This window comes from Taudactylus pleione, unplaced genomic scaffold (genome assembly GCF_031769625.1).
Source record: "Taudactylus pleione unplaced genomic scaffold, aTauple2 ptg000043l, whole genome shotgun sequence".
NCBI lineage: Eukaryota > Metazoa > Chordata > Amphibia > Anura > Myobatrachidae > Taudactylus > Taudactylus pleione.
In genome coordinates this window covers 11,025,165-11,039,375 of record NW_028284445.1, presented here as the reverse complement: position 1 = coordinate 11,039,375, position 14,211 = coordinate 11,025,165, and the positions used below count along the sequence as shown (strand labels likewise).

Below are 14,211 nucleotides of genomic sequence, written 5' to 3'. Positions count from 1 at the left end.
CCATTGCAGAATGTAGCCCGTAGGCTTGCAGCGGCTAGCTCCCCATTCAGCTTGGTATATCTGACAGCTTCACAGCCCCCATAGAAACCAACCCCGGAGAGGTATGTATAATAATTATATGGGTGCAGGGTGTGCAGTGTGGGGCCCCCTGGACCCAGCGACCCATGTGCAAGTTGGGATAGAGTGGTCGCCTGCAGGGGGTTCCAAAATGTGTTGTGTGCAAATTTATGTACATTAAATGTGCTACTGAAAAGATGATTTTTTTTTTTCTGTTCATAAATTAACCTTCACTGTATACATACATATTATTTATTAACCTTTATTTTTATAGTGCCAACATATTACAGAGCATGTGTACCCAAACAGTGCTAACCATCCTGCCATCCCAATTCATTGCTGGGGTTTTGAACCAAGGACCTCTGCATTTCAATTCCTGCTCGTCTGCTCCTTAGCCTCGTGACCGTTAGAGAACCTAACGTGCCTACTTTGTTACTTAATTTACTCTCTAGAAGTCTTCATATTGTATCACAGCCAATCAAAAGGAAAAAAAACCTTAATATCCTGTTATCAACAGAATAGGTTTAATGGATTGTGTTCGTCTCTCACTATGTGGTCCGTGGTGCATCATATTCTATAATTGTCTTATAAAGCAGCTTCAGGGAAAGTAATATCTTCCTGTCATTATCCAGGTTGTTGTGGACATGGTGACCTGAACTTTTCTTCCATCTGATTGCAACATCTTCTGTGTCTTGATTAATGAGCTTCTGTAGCTAGTACTTACGGACTTCTGATTACTATAATTATGGTCATTTATCCAGTATGTCTAAACAAGACTTTATTATCCTGGATTTTATGTTTACTTGGAAAGAATTAGGATTTGATATAAATTGTCTAAATCTCATCTAGTAGCTTACAGACATTATTCATATATATGTTTATTTTAGAAGTAAATAATTGAATAATGCTGTGCAGCATGCCAGTATTAAGGTGATTTGTATCCGATCCTATCTCTCATACGATTCCTTGAATATTCTTCCCTTGACATTCTGTACGATTTGTATTTAGAAATGGTGCGATTCTACAAACGACCATACGATCCGATGTATCTTATACGACTGTAAACCGTTTACGATCAATCGTATGCAGCAAATACACACAAGATGCATCTGCTGGAATGTATATAGGGGAGGGCTTATCTAGGGGGTATAAAGGCAGCATCCATTTTAGATCTGTGCACACTCTGCTCAGTGACTAGTGAGGCTTGGTTTTATACCCTGCTGAACGCTGTACTTTGCTAGTGTGTTTTGCGTTGTTAAGGCTTGCCTTTTACAAAGTGTGTTATTTCTCTGCTTTCTGATGGATCCCTATCGCCATAAGCTTCTGCTAGCCTATGGCTATCTGAGGCTGAAAGGTGTAGGGCCTGAGGAGAGGATAAGGATACGATCTTGCTAGACCAAGGAGTGACTGATGTGGGATAGACGCTCCCATATGCCCCTGCTGATGGAGATTAGGGAGAACAACCCGGACGATTATCGCCACTACCTGCGGATGGATTCCAGGAGTTGCTGCGTCTGGTGACCCCCTATATCCAGAGGCAGGACACCAACATGAGGATGGCCATTCCGGCTGAGGAGAGGCTGATTGCCATGCTGAGGTACCTGTCTACAGGTTGGTCGTTTGAAGACCAGAAGTTCGGGACCCTCATTTCCCCCCAGGGGTTGGGGCGCATCATCCCGGAGACCTGTGATGCCATTGTCAATGTCCTGAAGTTCCACTACTTCAAAGTAAGTAAAATATTACACATTTGTTTTTTGTGAAATATTTTTTTTTACAATTTTTTTAAAACACAATGGTGTTTAGTAAAACAACCAACATGGCTGTATATATATTTTTTTGTGTGTACATAATTCCAAGCCAACATGGCTATTGTGTGTACCAAACCAACATGGTATATTTGCCATATAAAAAATTGTATGTCCACAAGTAAAAAACTGGGTGATAGTTAAAATGGTAAAACATTCTGCAACTTTATGCAAATAAATGCACTGATAAAAACCTACTACTATCTGGCACAAGTCCAGATTGAGGCCCCGGCATGCAACAATCTGGTCTTGTGCCTTGCTCTTCAGGACACCGTCCAACCCACGTCATCAATGCCGTATACCACGCAGCACCTATTGGGAGACACAAAACTGGGTGATAGTTGAACATAACGTGAAATCAAAAAGTTGAAAATGGAGGTGGGTCCTCATCCTCTGCCAACATGTCACTATACACCACTTGAGAGGATGTGGAGGGATTGGTTGATTGTGGAGTAGGATAACTCGGATAGGGTGGTGTGGCCTGGTAGGTTGTGGATGGGCCATAGTTAAATAGCTATAGTGTTGTCTGGGGGACAGGGTCATCCGTTATCCTCGTACTGGTTGCTAGCTTTTTAATTCGACCTTGGATAACAGTGTCATAAATGAGGCATTGGGCATGTATCTGCTGGCTTTCGTCCATTTTCTGTAGCGTGCTGGTTATGTGCATGCCCAGGTGGTTGAACATGTCGGGCGCTTTGTTCAAAGCCTGCCTGACCTCATTCAAAAGTTAATCCAGTTGATACTGTGTTTGGCGCTGGTATCTCCAGCGTTTAGACGCATTATGTGGTGTTTCAGGCTGCGTTTTAGATGGAAATCGCGGGCTGACCGCTAAATCCAGGTTTGGGGGGTTGAAGGCTGTTGGAGGAGAGAGATAATTGTATAATGTTAATTACATGGTTTTCCAAGTTTTAATTACTTTTTTTTTTTATTCTGATTCCCAACAACAGTGCAGGAGTGGCAGACCATTGCTGAGGAGTTTGAACGGAGGGTATGCGGTCGGGAAGCCGGCGGACGTAATCCTGACGGCCGGCTTCCCGACTGCTTTATCCTGGCGAGGGTTAAATGACAGGCGGCTAAATCTAGACGCCTGTCATTTTACCGACGCCGGGAGACCGGCGCCCGGCATCCCGATTGAAGTGATGCCGAGCGCGGACAGCCGCGGGGGGGAGGGTTAGGTTTAGGGCTCCCGGGGGGGACTCAGGGTTAGGTACCCCCCCCCGGGAGGTCAGGGTTAGGCTAGGGGAAGGGAGGGTTAGGGTTATGCACCCCCGGGGGGGGACTTAGGGTTAGGCGCGGGGAAGGGGGGGTTAGGTTCAAGCACTTAGAGGGGGGATTAGAGTTAGGCACTGGGGGGAAGGTTAGGGTTAGGCACCCCTAAGGAGGGTTAGGGGGGAGGTTCGGTTAGTAAATACTTACCTGGGGACGATCAGGATTTTCACCCATTTTGGGCAGCCGCTGTCGGGATTTCGACCGATTCCGAATGGCGATGGAACTTCCCTAACTGCAGTGGAGCAATAGATGGCAAATATGTCCGGATTACCCCACCTGCCCACAGCAGGTCCTTTTATTATAATTCTAAAGGATTTAACAGCATCGTGCTCATGGCGGTGGTTAACGCCAATTATGAACTTATTTTTGTGGATGTGGGCAAAAATGGCCGTGCTTCGGATGGGGGTTCTTTTAAGCAAACACTCTTCTATGAGAAACTCGGCTCCAACTGCCTGAATTTACCATCTGAAACAGAAACGAAGCATGACCTAGACTATGTTTTTGTGGCTGATGAGGCATTTGCTCTCCATGAGCATTTGCTGAAGCCATATACGCAACGAGCCCTTACAAAAGAGAAGCGCATTTTTAATTACAGACTATCCAGGGCTCGCCGATTAGTGGAGAACACAATCAGGATTCTATGTAACCGGTTCCGGGTCTTCCATACCTCTATTAATCTACGTATGGACAAAATAGATTCCGTTGTTTTGGCCTGCTGTGTCCTCCATAATTTCCTATGGAAAAAGAGAGTTCTACCCAGAGGACATCAGATACAGTGCTTGAAGACCCGGACCAACTGGAGGAAACAGTCCCAATGCTCTCTGTGGCCCCACCTTCACTCGCTTCAACAACAGGAACTGTGAGGGCTAAAGAGGTGAGGGAGCAATATCTGGCCTACTTCAACGGACTGGGGGCAGTACCGTGGCAGGAGGACAGTATCCGCTAATTGACTACAGTGGACATGTGAACTGTAAAATTAAAAACTACTTACGACTTCACAAGAGGACTCTTGTTCTGAGTCTGGATTCTCCACTCCAGGGTCCTTTGTAGTCACCACCATTAGGGCCTGTGAAGGTCGCTGCAGCTCCTGCTCATGCAGGAATTTCAGCAGGTCAAAGTACCACAACATACTAGAATAGGTGTTAGCTGCCCCTGCTCCGGATGGCCGGCTCTCTTCCTGCTTCCTTTTGTCCTTCACGTATACAGTGCAGAGATTCTGTATTTTGTTGTTCACCCATACCACTGTGATACCATCAGCTGGACGGAAGGTCTTGCTAAATGCAATTAGCTCCTGGATAGCCGCATTGCGTTTTATTTTGTTGCGGTAGTGCTGACTTTTGACTCGCCACAAACACGGGCATGGAAGATTTCTATGAACCCCGTCCCGAACTCTCTCTCTCTTGCACTTGTCATTCCTGTTGGGGAAATATATTGTAATAGTTTAAATTATTGTAGGTTTTAAAGTTGAACATTTGTAATTAATAACATTTTTAGAGTTTTAATACCGTTTGACAATATAAATGCACTATGTTCATTTGGCATGTGATATTTGGAAGAAACGGTGAATTCAACCTTGGGTATGCGTTGGTGACACAGGGGTTAATATACACTTTGAGGGTCCAGGGGTACGCATTGGTGGTGCAAGGGTTAATACACACTTTGGGGGCCAGGGGTGAAATACACATTGGTAGGGCAGGGCTATGCATTTTTGGCACAGGGGTTAATTTACACTTTGGGGGGCTAGGGGTATGCATTGGTGGGTCAGGGGTTTGGTATGGCAGGGCTATGCATTGGTGGTTCAGGTGTACAGGCGACATACTCACTTTTTAAAGGCACACTCCACTATAGACGATGCTGCTGCTTCTCTCTTCTCCCGTCGTCTGCCACAAAATGGAGGATGGGAGTGTCCAGGGACATCGTACATTGTACATCGCTTTGTACTGCAGCAAAAGTACGTACGATGTGTGTCAAATCATTCACGATGGATCGCAGATCTTTCTGCAAAACCATCTGATCTACGATGCAGATTCACGACGCCGGGGACGCGCATCGCTTCGGAATCGTCTATGAAAAAGCCTATTTTTCACATGATTGGTCGTTCCGATCAGTCGAAAATGGCCAGACAGTACCTGGCTCTCCCTCTCTGACACCGCATGCCCCATAGTGCTCTCATATGCTGGTTTCCCTTTCTCCCTCACTCCCAGACCCAGAAGTTGACAAACGGGCAGCATAGTCATTTTACATTCTGCCCCCTCTTTCTCCTCATTCATGTTAGTCTCTTCTGTCCAATCCACCTATGTGTCATGCTCATCTATACCTCTTTGTCCTCTTCAAGTGGACTTCCTCTCACACCCACTCAGGGCCGGCAACAGAAATCTTGGGGCCCGGTACACTTGGATCTCTGGAGCTCCTAACCCTCCCCCTCCTACAAACACACATACTGGGTCCACACACACATATGCACACACAATTACTACAGATCGAGAAATACGCGCACACACACACGCGCATATATACATATATGTTTAATATATATATATATATATATATATATACACTCACACAATTATTACAGATAGAGAAATACGCGCACACACATGCATATATACATATATATTATATATATACATACACACACACACGCATGCACACACAACTATTACAGATAGAGAAATGCACACACACGCGCGCATATATATATATATACACACACACAAACAAGGCTGCCATCAGAAATAGTGGCCCCACCCCCCTCCCCCCTTTTTTTTATTAACAGCTGCAATTATGTGTGGGTATTAGTATTTTCAGTGGGGTATTAATAATTATATATGCCCTTGAATTAAGATACTCTTTCTGTCTATCACTGAACGCAGCAAAGTCATTTGACTTATTTTTAAATTTTAAATACTCTAGCCTCCTTCTGTCTCTCCAGCCCAGCCCTGCTGTCCGACTGTTGTCTCCAGTCCAGCCCCAGACAGCCAGCCCCAGACAGCCAGCCTGCCCCAGACAGCCAGCCTGCCCCAAACACCCAGCCTCTGCCCGACTTCCAGAGACAGCCAGCCACTGCCCCAGACAGCCTGCCCCAGATAGCCAGCCCCTGCCCTAATACAGCCTGCCTCAGACAGCCACCCCCAGCGCCAAACAGCCAGACGCACACTTACCTGATGCCTTCAGCTCCTCACTCAGTCCTCCTCAGTCAAAAGCCGCGTCTCCTCTCTCTTTCAGTGTTGCGGTGTGGCGTCATTACGTCATGGGCGCCGGCCACTGGTTCTCTCTCCAAAAGGAAATAAAATTTGCAACCTTTTGCAGCACAGTGGGCATCGGGTGGAGGGGGCATTGGTGGCGCCGGACGTGAGGCTCTCCCCCCCTCTCTGTCATTGCCTGGGATTCCGATCTCGGCAGTCACCCCTGATGGTGGCCCTGTATACACATAAATATACACACACATACATATACACATATACACACGTTAAAAATTACAATAACATAGTCACTTAGGGGCCTATTCAAGATGTTAATTATTGAGGTCCGTATGGACCCCGATAATTAACACACACTGACTCGCCGCAGACGCCAGAGCAATTCATCATTGCTCCGGTGCTGAGATAACTGATTAGAAAATCAGCTGTCCCAGCAAGCGGCTTCACCGCTCGCTAGAGCATTGTGCATGCGCGACCTACAGGTCACGCATTTGCACAAAAGCCCCGACGTCCAGCGAAAGGAGCCGGACAGAGGCGGAGGGATCCGTAAGGATCCCTCTTCGCGACCCGGGACTCCTCATAGGGAAGGAGTGGGTAGCAGTAGCAAACGCCATCTGGAGATGGCAAATGCTACCGCAATCGAGCTCTGAAAAAATTATATTTTTAGAGCTTGATGAAATCTGACCCCATACTAGTGTATGGGGACAGCGGGCCATTCCGCCAGAGGAAGGTAAGCAGGAGATATTTGTGATACTAGTGTATGGGGACAGCGGGCCATTCCGCCAGAGGAAGGTAAGCAGGAGCTATTTGTGATACTAGTGTATGGGGACAGTGGGTCATTCCGCCAGAGGAAGGTAAGCGGGAGATATCTGTAATATTAGTGTATGGGGACAGTGGGTCATTCCGTCAGAGGAAAGTATCTCCTGCTTTACCTTCGTGATGAATGGCATGATAACTTAATTTTTACAAAACGTTTGTACTGAACCACACTGCCAAGCTGAGTGCAGGCACATACTATATATATATATATATATATATATATATATATATACATACAGTCAGGTGCTTAAATATTGGGACATTGACAGAATTTTCATATTTTGGCCTCTATTCACCACCACAATGGCTTTGAAATGAAACAAGCAAGAAGTGCTTTAACTGCAGACTTTCAGATTTAATTTGAGGGTAATTAGATCCAAATCAGGTGAAGGGTGTAGGAATTACAACGGTTTCTATATGTGCCTCCCACTTTTTAAGGGGCCAAAAGTAATGGGACTATCAACTCAAAAGCTATTTCATGGACAGGTGTGGGCTATTCCCTCGTTATTTCATTATCAATTAAGCAGGTAAAAGGTCGGGAGTTGATTCTAGGTGTGACATTTGCATTTGGAATCAGTTGCTGTCGACTCTCAATATGAGATCCAAAGAGCTGTCACTATCAGTGAAGCAAGCCATCATTAGGCTGAAAAATCAAAACAAACCCATCAGAGAGATAGCAAAAACATTAGGTGTGGCCAAATCAACTGTTTGGAACATTCTTAAAAAGAAAGAACGCACCGGAGAGCTCAGCAACACCAAAAGACCCGGAAGACCACGGAAAACAACTGTGGTGGATGACAAAAGAATTATTTCCCTGCTGAAGAAAAACCCCTTCACAACAGTTGGCCAAATCAAGAACACTATCCAGGAGGTATGTGTATATGTGTCAAAGTCAACAATCAAGAGAAGACTTCACAAGAGTGAATATAGAGGGTTCACAACAAGATGTGAGCCACAAAAACAGGAAGACCAGATTAGAGTTTGCCAAACAACATCTAAAAGCCATTACAGTTCTGGAACAACATCCTATGGACAGATGAGACAAAGATCAACTTGTACCAGAGTGATGGGAAGAGAAGAGTATGGAGAAGGAAAGGAACTGCTCATGATCCAAAACATACCACCTCATCAGTGAAGCATGGTGGTGGTAGTGTCATGGCATGTATGGCTGCCAATGGAACTGGTTCTCTTGTATTTATTGATGATGTGACTGCTGACAAAAGCAGTAGAATGAATTCAGAAGTGTTTCGGGCAATATTATATGCTCATATTCAGTCAAATGCTTCAGAACTCATTGGACGGTGCTTCACAGTGCAGATAGACAATGACCTGAAGCATACTGCAAAAGCAACCAAAGAGTTTTTTAAGGCTAAAAAGTGGAATGTTATGCATTGGCCAAGTCAATTCCCTGACCTGAATCCGATTGAGCATGCATTTCACTTGATGAAGACAAAACTTGAAGGGAAAGTGCCCCAAGAACAAGTAGGAACTGAAGACATTTGCAGTAGAGGCCTGGCTGAGCATCACCAGGGTTGAAACCCAGCTTCTGGTGATGTCTATGCGTTCCAGACTTCAGGCTGTAATTGCCTGTAAAGGATTTGCAACAAAGTATTAAAAAGTGAAAGTTAGACTTAGGATTGTTTAGTTTGTCCCATTACTTTTGGCCCCTTCAAAAGTGGGAGGCACATATAGAAACCGTTGTAATTCCTACACCCTTCACCTGATTTGGATCTAATTATCCTCAAATTAAATCTGAAAGTCTGCAGTTAAAGCACATCTTGTTTGTTTCATTTCAAAGCCATTGTGGTGGTGAATAGGGGCCAAAATATGAAAATGCTGTCAATGTCCCAATATTTATGCACCCCTGATTATATATATATATATATATATATATATATATATATGTGTGTGTGTGTGTATGTATATATATATATATATATATATATAATATAATGAATATTGAGGAGACCGGGTTCATCTCCCAGTGCCTTAAACCAGCCCAACACCCACAGGAGTATGCGCGCAGGTTCCATACTAGAATTTTTACAATTAAAAATTTAGTGATGGTAAATAGGCCACTTAGTCACTTACCTTCATGCCTAGGCAGTGGACGGTCATGACACTTGGCTTAGTCACTGCACTCTTCAGCTGAATCATTAAGAAGGAGGAGTCGAACCCAGAGTGTGTGTGTCGGGGGGGATGCCGCAAGGGAGGGTTGGGAGTGCCACAACGAGGTGTGGGTTCGGGGGTGCCACGAGAGGGAAGCTGATGGGAGAGGAGAGGACCAGGAAGGAAGAAGTAGATTGAGGTGCCGGAGCTGGGTGCAGGGGGATGCGGCCCAGGATGAGGAGCACCAGCCCCTGCGCGACCCGGTATTTGACTTGGGAAAGTGTCAGTGGGCGGGGCTTTGGCTGGACAGCTGCTGTCACAGTACAGCAGCAACTGTTTAAAAAATTTTGGTAGGTGCTGCTGCCCCATTTTTTTCTGTCCTTGATCCTTGTGGCCCCTCTGATCCTCGGGGCCTGGTATGATTGTCTCCTTTGTCCCCCCTGTCGCCAGGCCTGCACCCACTATAATGGTCACTTTTTTGATCATGTCTACTCTTCTATTATCAATTTACCTTGCCTCCTGCACTGCACCCATCTTCTCTTCTGACACCACTCTCTTACAGTATGTAATAATCTGACTGCCTCTTTCAGTTATTAGGCTTTTATTTCAACCCTAGATACTGCTGCCCTCCCACCATTCACAGACCTTAACATTCTAAACTTCAGCCATGGCGATCCAAGCGGACCCGTTACTTGCAAAGGCTCTTACGTATTGCTGACTGCTGCTGGAGGAAATCTCACTCTAAAGCTGGGTACACACCATACGATGTATCGTACAAAATGCTGTTCTGATGCAGATCGGAACAATATACAGTATCATACACATCATATAGTGTGTACGTCCGATCCGTCGTTAACAACAGTCGTTCATCGCATTGTCCCATCTGCTGTTCTGCACAGTAGATGGGTAGATGCAATGAATGACGCGGTGCTGTCACACGCAGCACTTTGAGTCGTCAGGTGTACGGCGCAATGTATCGTTATATCGCATTGAACCATCGCTGGGTACGCACATCGTATAGTGTGTACCCAGCTTAACACTTGACTTCCTCCAATTTAAGTTAATTATTTCAACCAACAGGACTGCCATCTCTTGCTAAGTAAACCTACTTTAAGTTCTGTTATTTCTACTGAGTCATAGAAATCTCTGTCACCTCTTTGCACATTTACAGATGTGTCCACATACATTCAGGAGTCTATTTACTAAGCAGTGTTAGGAGACAGAGGCCATGATTCAGAGCCGGACGCTCTCACAGAATAGTCGAGAATAGGGAACGCCTCCGTCTGGACAGCCACGCCCCCGGCACACCCACCAAAGGGGGCGTGCTGTCAATCAACATCGACAGCACGCCCCCTTTGGTGCGAGACCCATAACGACAGCTTGGCCATCGTTATTCGGGTCTCGTGCATGCGCACGACGGAGGCATGTGCACTTGGGCAACATTGACCCGCTCGCGAGCGGGTCTGAATCAGGCCCAGAGTGAAAAGTGATAGGGTGCCAGCCAATCAGCTCCCAACTGCCATCTCACAGGCTGTTTGAAAAATGACAGTTGGGAGCTGATTGGCTGGCACCTTATCACAGAGTTATCACTTTTCACTCTGTCTCCTAACACTGCTTAGTAAATAGACCCCTTAGCCTCCTTGCGTGTTAAACAGCCCTTGCGCAACTCTGTAGCACTGACCATCTTTTCGTGTGACTTTAACCCTTGAAATGCATCTTATTCGCAAACCATGCAATATGCTACGTTAGTGTTACAGCCACTGATACTGTAACATAGCATTTCGCGTGCAGATACAGCCATAGTCGCACACAGAATATAGGCGTGCTGCATAACATTTTAATCAGCATAAGCTGCTTGTGCATCCTATTTGGTTCGCTTTGTGAATAAGATGCGTTTTTAGGGAGAAAGTCACGCGGAGCTCATGCGTTATGTGTAACACTACTTGTAGTGCACAGAGGATAGATGTATGTGGACACATCTGTACCTACCTCATCTCCTCCCCTCTAGTCTCAGCCTCACTCCCCCATTTAGAATGTTAGTGCTCACAAGCAAGGTCCACTCTCCTCCTGTCTTCTGACCAACTCCTACCATGTCCACTTGTCCATCCGTGTATTATGCATCCACCAAGTTCACTACTACACTATGCTTCTGCTTGTTCTGTACTGTTACTAAAAACATATTGTGTCTTGCTCTTCAATAGATTGCTTTGTACATATGGCAGAAGGTTGATGGCCTGGAACTTACAGCAGTACCAGAGTTTTGTACGGAAGATCCTACATCTCGTAAAGGAATGGGTTGTGCCACCACATTCAACAGTACTCTACCTCTCTGTGTAAGTAACTATTTAGTGGGAATTTATTTTGTTTCTTCATTCATATGTGCTGTGTGTTATTAGATGTGTCTGGCTATTCTCAGAACAACATTCAGTGGCGTAACTAGGGTATTTGGAGCCCCGGGCAAGTAAAAAAAAAACCACTTACCTGATCCTGCTCCTGTGCCCGCCACCGCCCGCTCCTCTGTCCTCCCGGGATGGCCCGCTCTGCATTATGGGAGAGACGTCATGACGTCTCTCCCATCACCCACTGTGGGAGCCGGAAGATGGAGCTCATGAGTGAGCTCCAGCCCAGTTCCGGCAGTGGGTGCAGCAGCTAATGAGAGTTTGTCTGACTCTCATTGGCTGCCAAAACAAACACACTGCCACCGGGTAGTACAATTGTACTAGCCGGTGGCGGTGTTTGTTACTGACTACACTAACCAGTGTCCTGGACCGCAGCTGGCGGCACCCCCGCAGCGCCGGCCCGATGGCACCCAGAGCAGGAGCCCTGCTCAATCCCCCTTAGTTACGCCACTGATCACTTTGAAGTGTGTGCAGACAATGCAACCTGAACTGAATCAGATGTTCCTGCACTGACTTCAGCACATAGTGTTTCAGGTAATGTTTTACTTGTCCACACAGTGAGAATTGGGCTGCATGTGGCATTTAAAGGTGAATAGCCCAGGTATTCTGCTTAAAATCAGTCTCACCCAGAAGTCTCCAGCAGAAGCAATAGCAGAATTTAGGGCGATACACTTGTTTTAGAGCCCATGCTTTCCTATATTATATAATATGTATACATCCCAATTTGAGCGTCGAGATGAAATGTGTCCATCAATTGTAGATTACTACTTTTAGGAACTCAATGTCCCAATATAAATGTAGAGTACACTCAGAGATGTAAATTAGCAATCCCTTGGAAAGAAAAAAAATCCTCTTAAAGTACAGAACAGCAGCTTTCCCAGGATCACGTTGGACAAAGGAGTGCCCGGACACCCTTCAGCGTTTAGTATAGAGTTAAATATCTAATTTGAACAAAACTTCTAATACTGCGATTCCAGAAAGCATCACCCACTTATTTACGATAAAACTCACAGGCTCATCCGGGCAGCGCGGCTGCTGCCTGTCATCAGCAGTGCAGGCGGCCTCAGCGCAGCACCAGAGACTCTAGCAGAGAGAGTCTGTCACATGCATATCGTGCTGGACGGTGGGCCCGCTGAGTTACCATAGATAGTGAAGTCTCGAAGTCTCTTTCGCGGCTGGCCCCCCTGTCCTGGTCAGAGATTTCTGACATGCACAGCGAGGACGCTGAGGATCCGTCGAGGCAGGCGCCATCTTGTGCAGAGTTGCAGACTGGGCTGACCGGTGGTCAGATAAATACAGATTCTTCCCCTGCCTGTCAATTTTGTTGTTGCTGTGAGTCATTGTGGAATGTGGAACATATCATTAGGGGTGGGGCTGGGTCAGGTGGTATGTAGTCGGGAAGCCAGCAGACCTAATCCCCACAGCCGGCTTCCCGATTGTTTAATCCCGGCAAGGAACTAATGACAGGCGTCGAAGTCCCGACGCCTGTCATTAGCCCGACACACGGCTTACCGATCGAAGGTAAGCCGGGCAGGGGGAACGCGCGGGGGGGGGGGGCGGAGGGTTGGGTTTAGGGCTCCCTGGGGGGGACTTAGTCTTAGGTACCCCCCGGGAGGTTAGGTTTAGGCTGCGGGGAAGGGGGGGTTAGGTTTAGGCACTTAGAGGGGGGTTAGGGTTAGGCACTTGTCGGGGAGGTTAGGGTTAGGCACCCCTAAGGGAGGGTTAGGGGAGGGAATTAGGTTAGTTATTACTTACCTTAGGACAATCGGGATTTCCTCCTGTGTCGGGCAGCCACTGTCGGGATTTGAACCGCCGGCCGTAAATCATACTGATTCCGGTCGTGTGCAAATGTGGAGTTGGGGGGAGACTGAATGTGAATCATATTGTTAATATGGGGGGGTCCCGGTGGACATGTGGGACTAGAGGAGCCTGCTTGTGGAGCATATTATTATTGTGGGGGTGGATATGGTCCATGGGGGGTCTGGTGCACATGTGGGATGGAGGGAGTCTGCTTGTGGAGCATATTATTATTTTGGGGTTGTCTGGGTGGGGTTTGGTGCACATGTGATCAATATTATTCTTAAACCGCCCCCCCCCCCCCCCCCCCCTGAAAGTAAAGTCTAGATCTGTTACTGGCCCTTATGGACTGATATTAGCCATTAGCTGCTTGGACAAAGTCGGTGCCAGTTTAGGTTGTCTCTCTGTCGGTAAATATGATGGTTCCCAGGAGAGAGCATACTATAATTTGTAGTTCCACAATGGCCAAAGAGCCAAATGTTCTCTCCAGTATCTCAAAGACACAAAGAAAATGGCAAAAATTTATTTGAAAAGGAACAAATTAGGAACAAATTATCAGTTGTTCAGCTAGTCCAAGTTAAAGAAGAGAAGTATTAAAGACAAGTTAGTTGATTAATCTCCTATTTATTTTAATTACAAATGCATCAGATGTAACAGCAGTTACCCTGGTTGCCTCCACATCTCTTGCCGGGTATTGGATGTGTCAGTCCAAAGTGAGGTCACAAATAAAAGGGGGGTAACACTGAAAGAAACAGT

General features: G+C 46.2%; 1 protein-coding gene across 4 annotated transcripts in view; it reads left to right on the top strand.

Moving 5' to 3' along the window:
- The window catches only part of B3GLCT (beta 3-glucosyltransferase), a 410,530-nt gene that overhangs the window by 325,437 nt on the left and 70,882 nt on the right, over positions 1-14,211 (top strand). For all 4 annotated transcript variants that reach the window (XM_088460254.1, XM_088460251.1, XM_088460252.1 and 1 more), the window contains one exon: positions 11,461-11,592. In XM_088460254.1, coding sequence (XP_088316380.1) covers positions 11,461-11,592 — 132 coding nt within the window. The remainder of the gene's footprint in view (positions 1-11,460; positions 11,593-14,211) is intronic.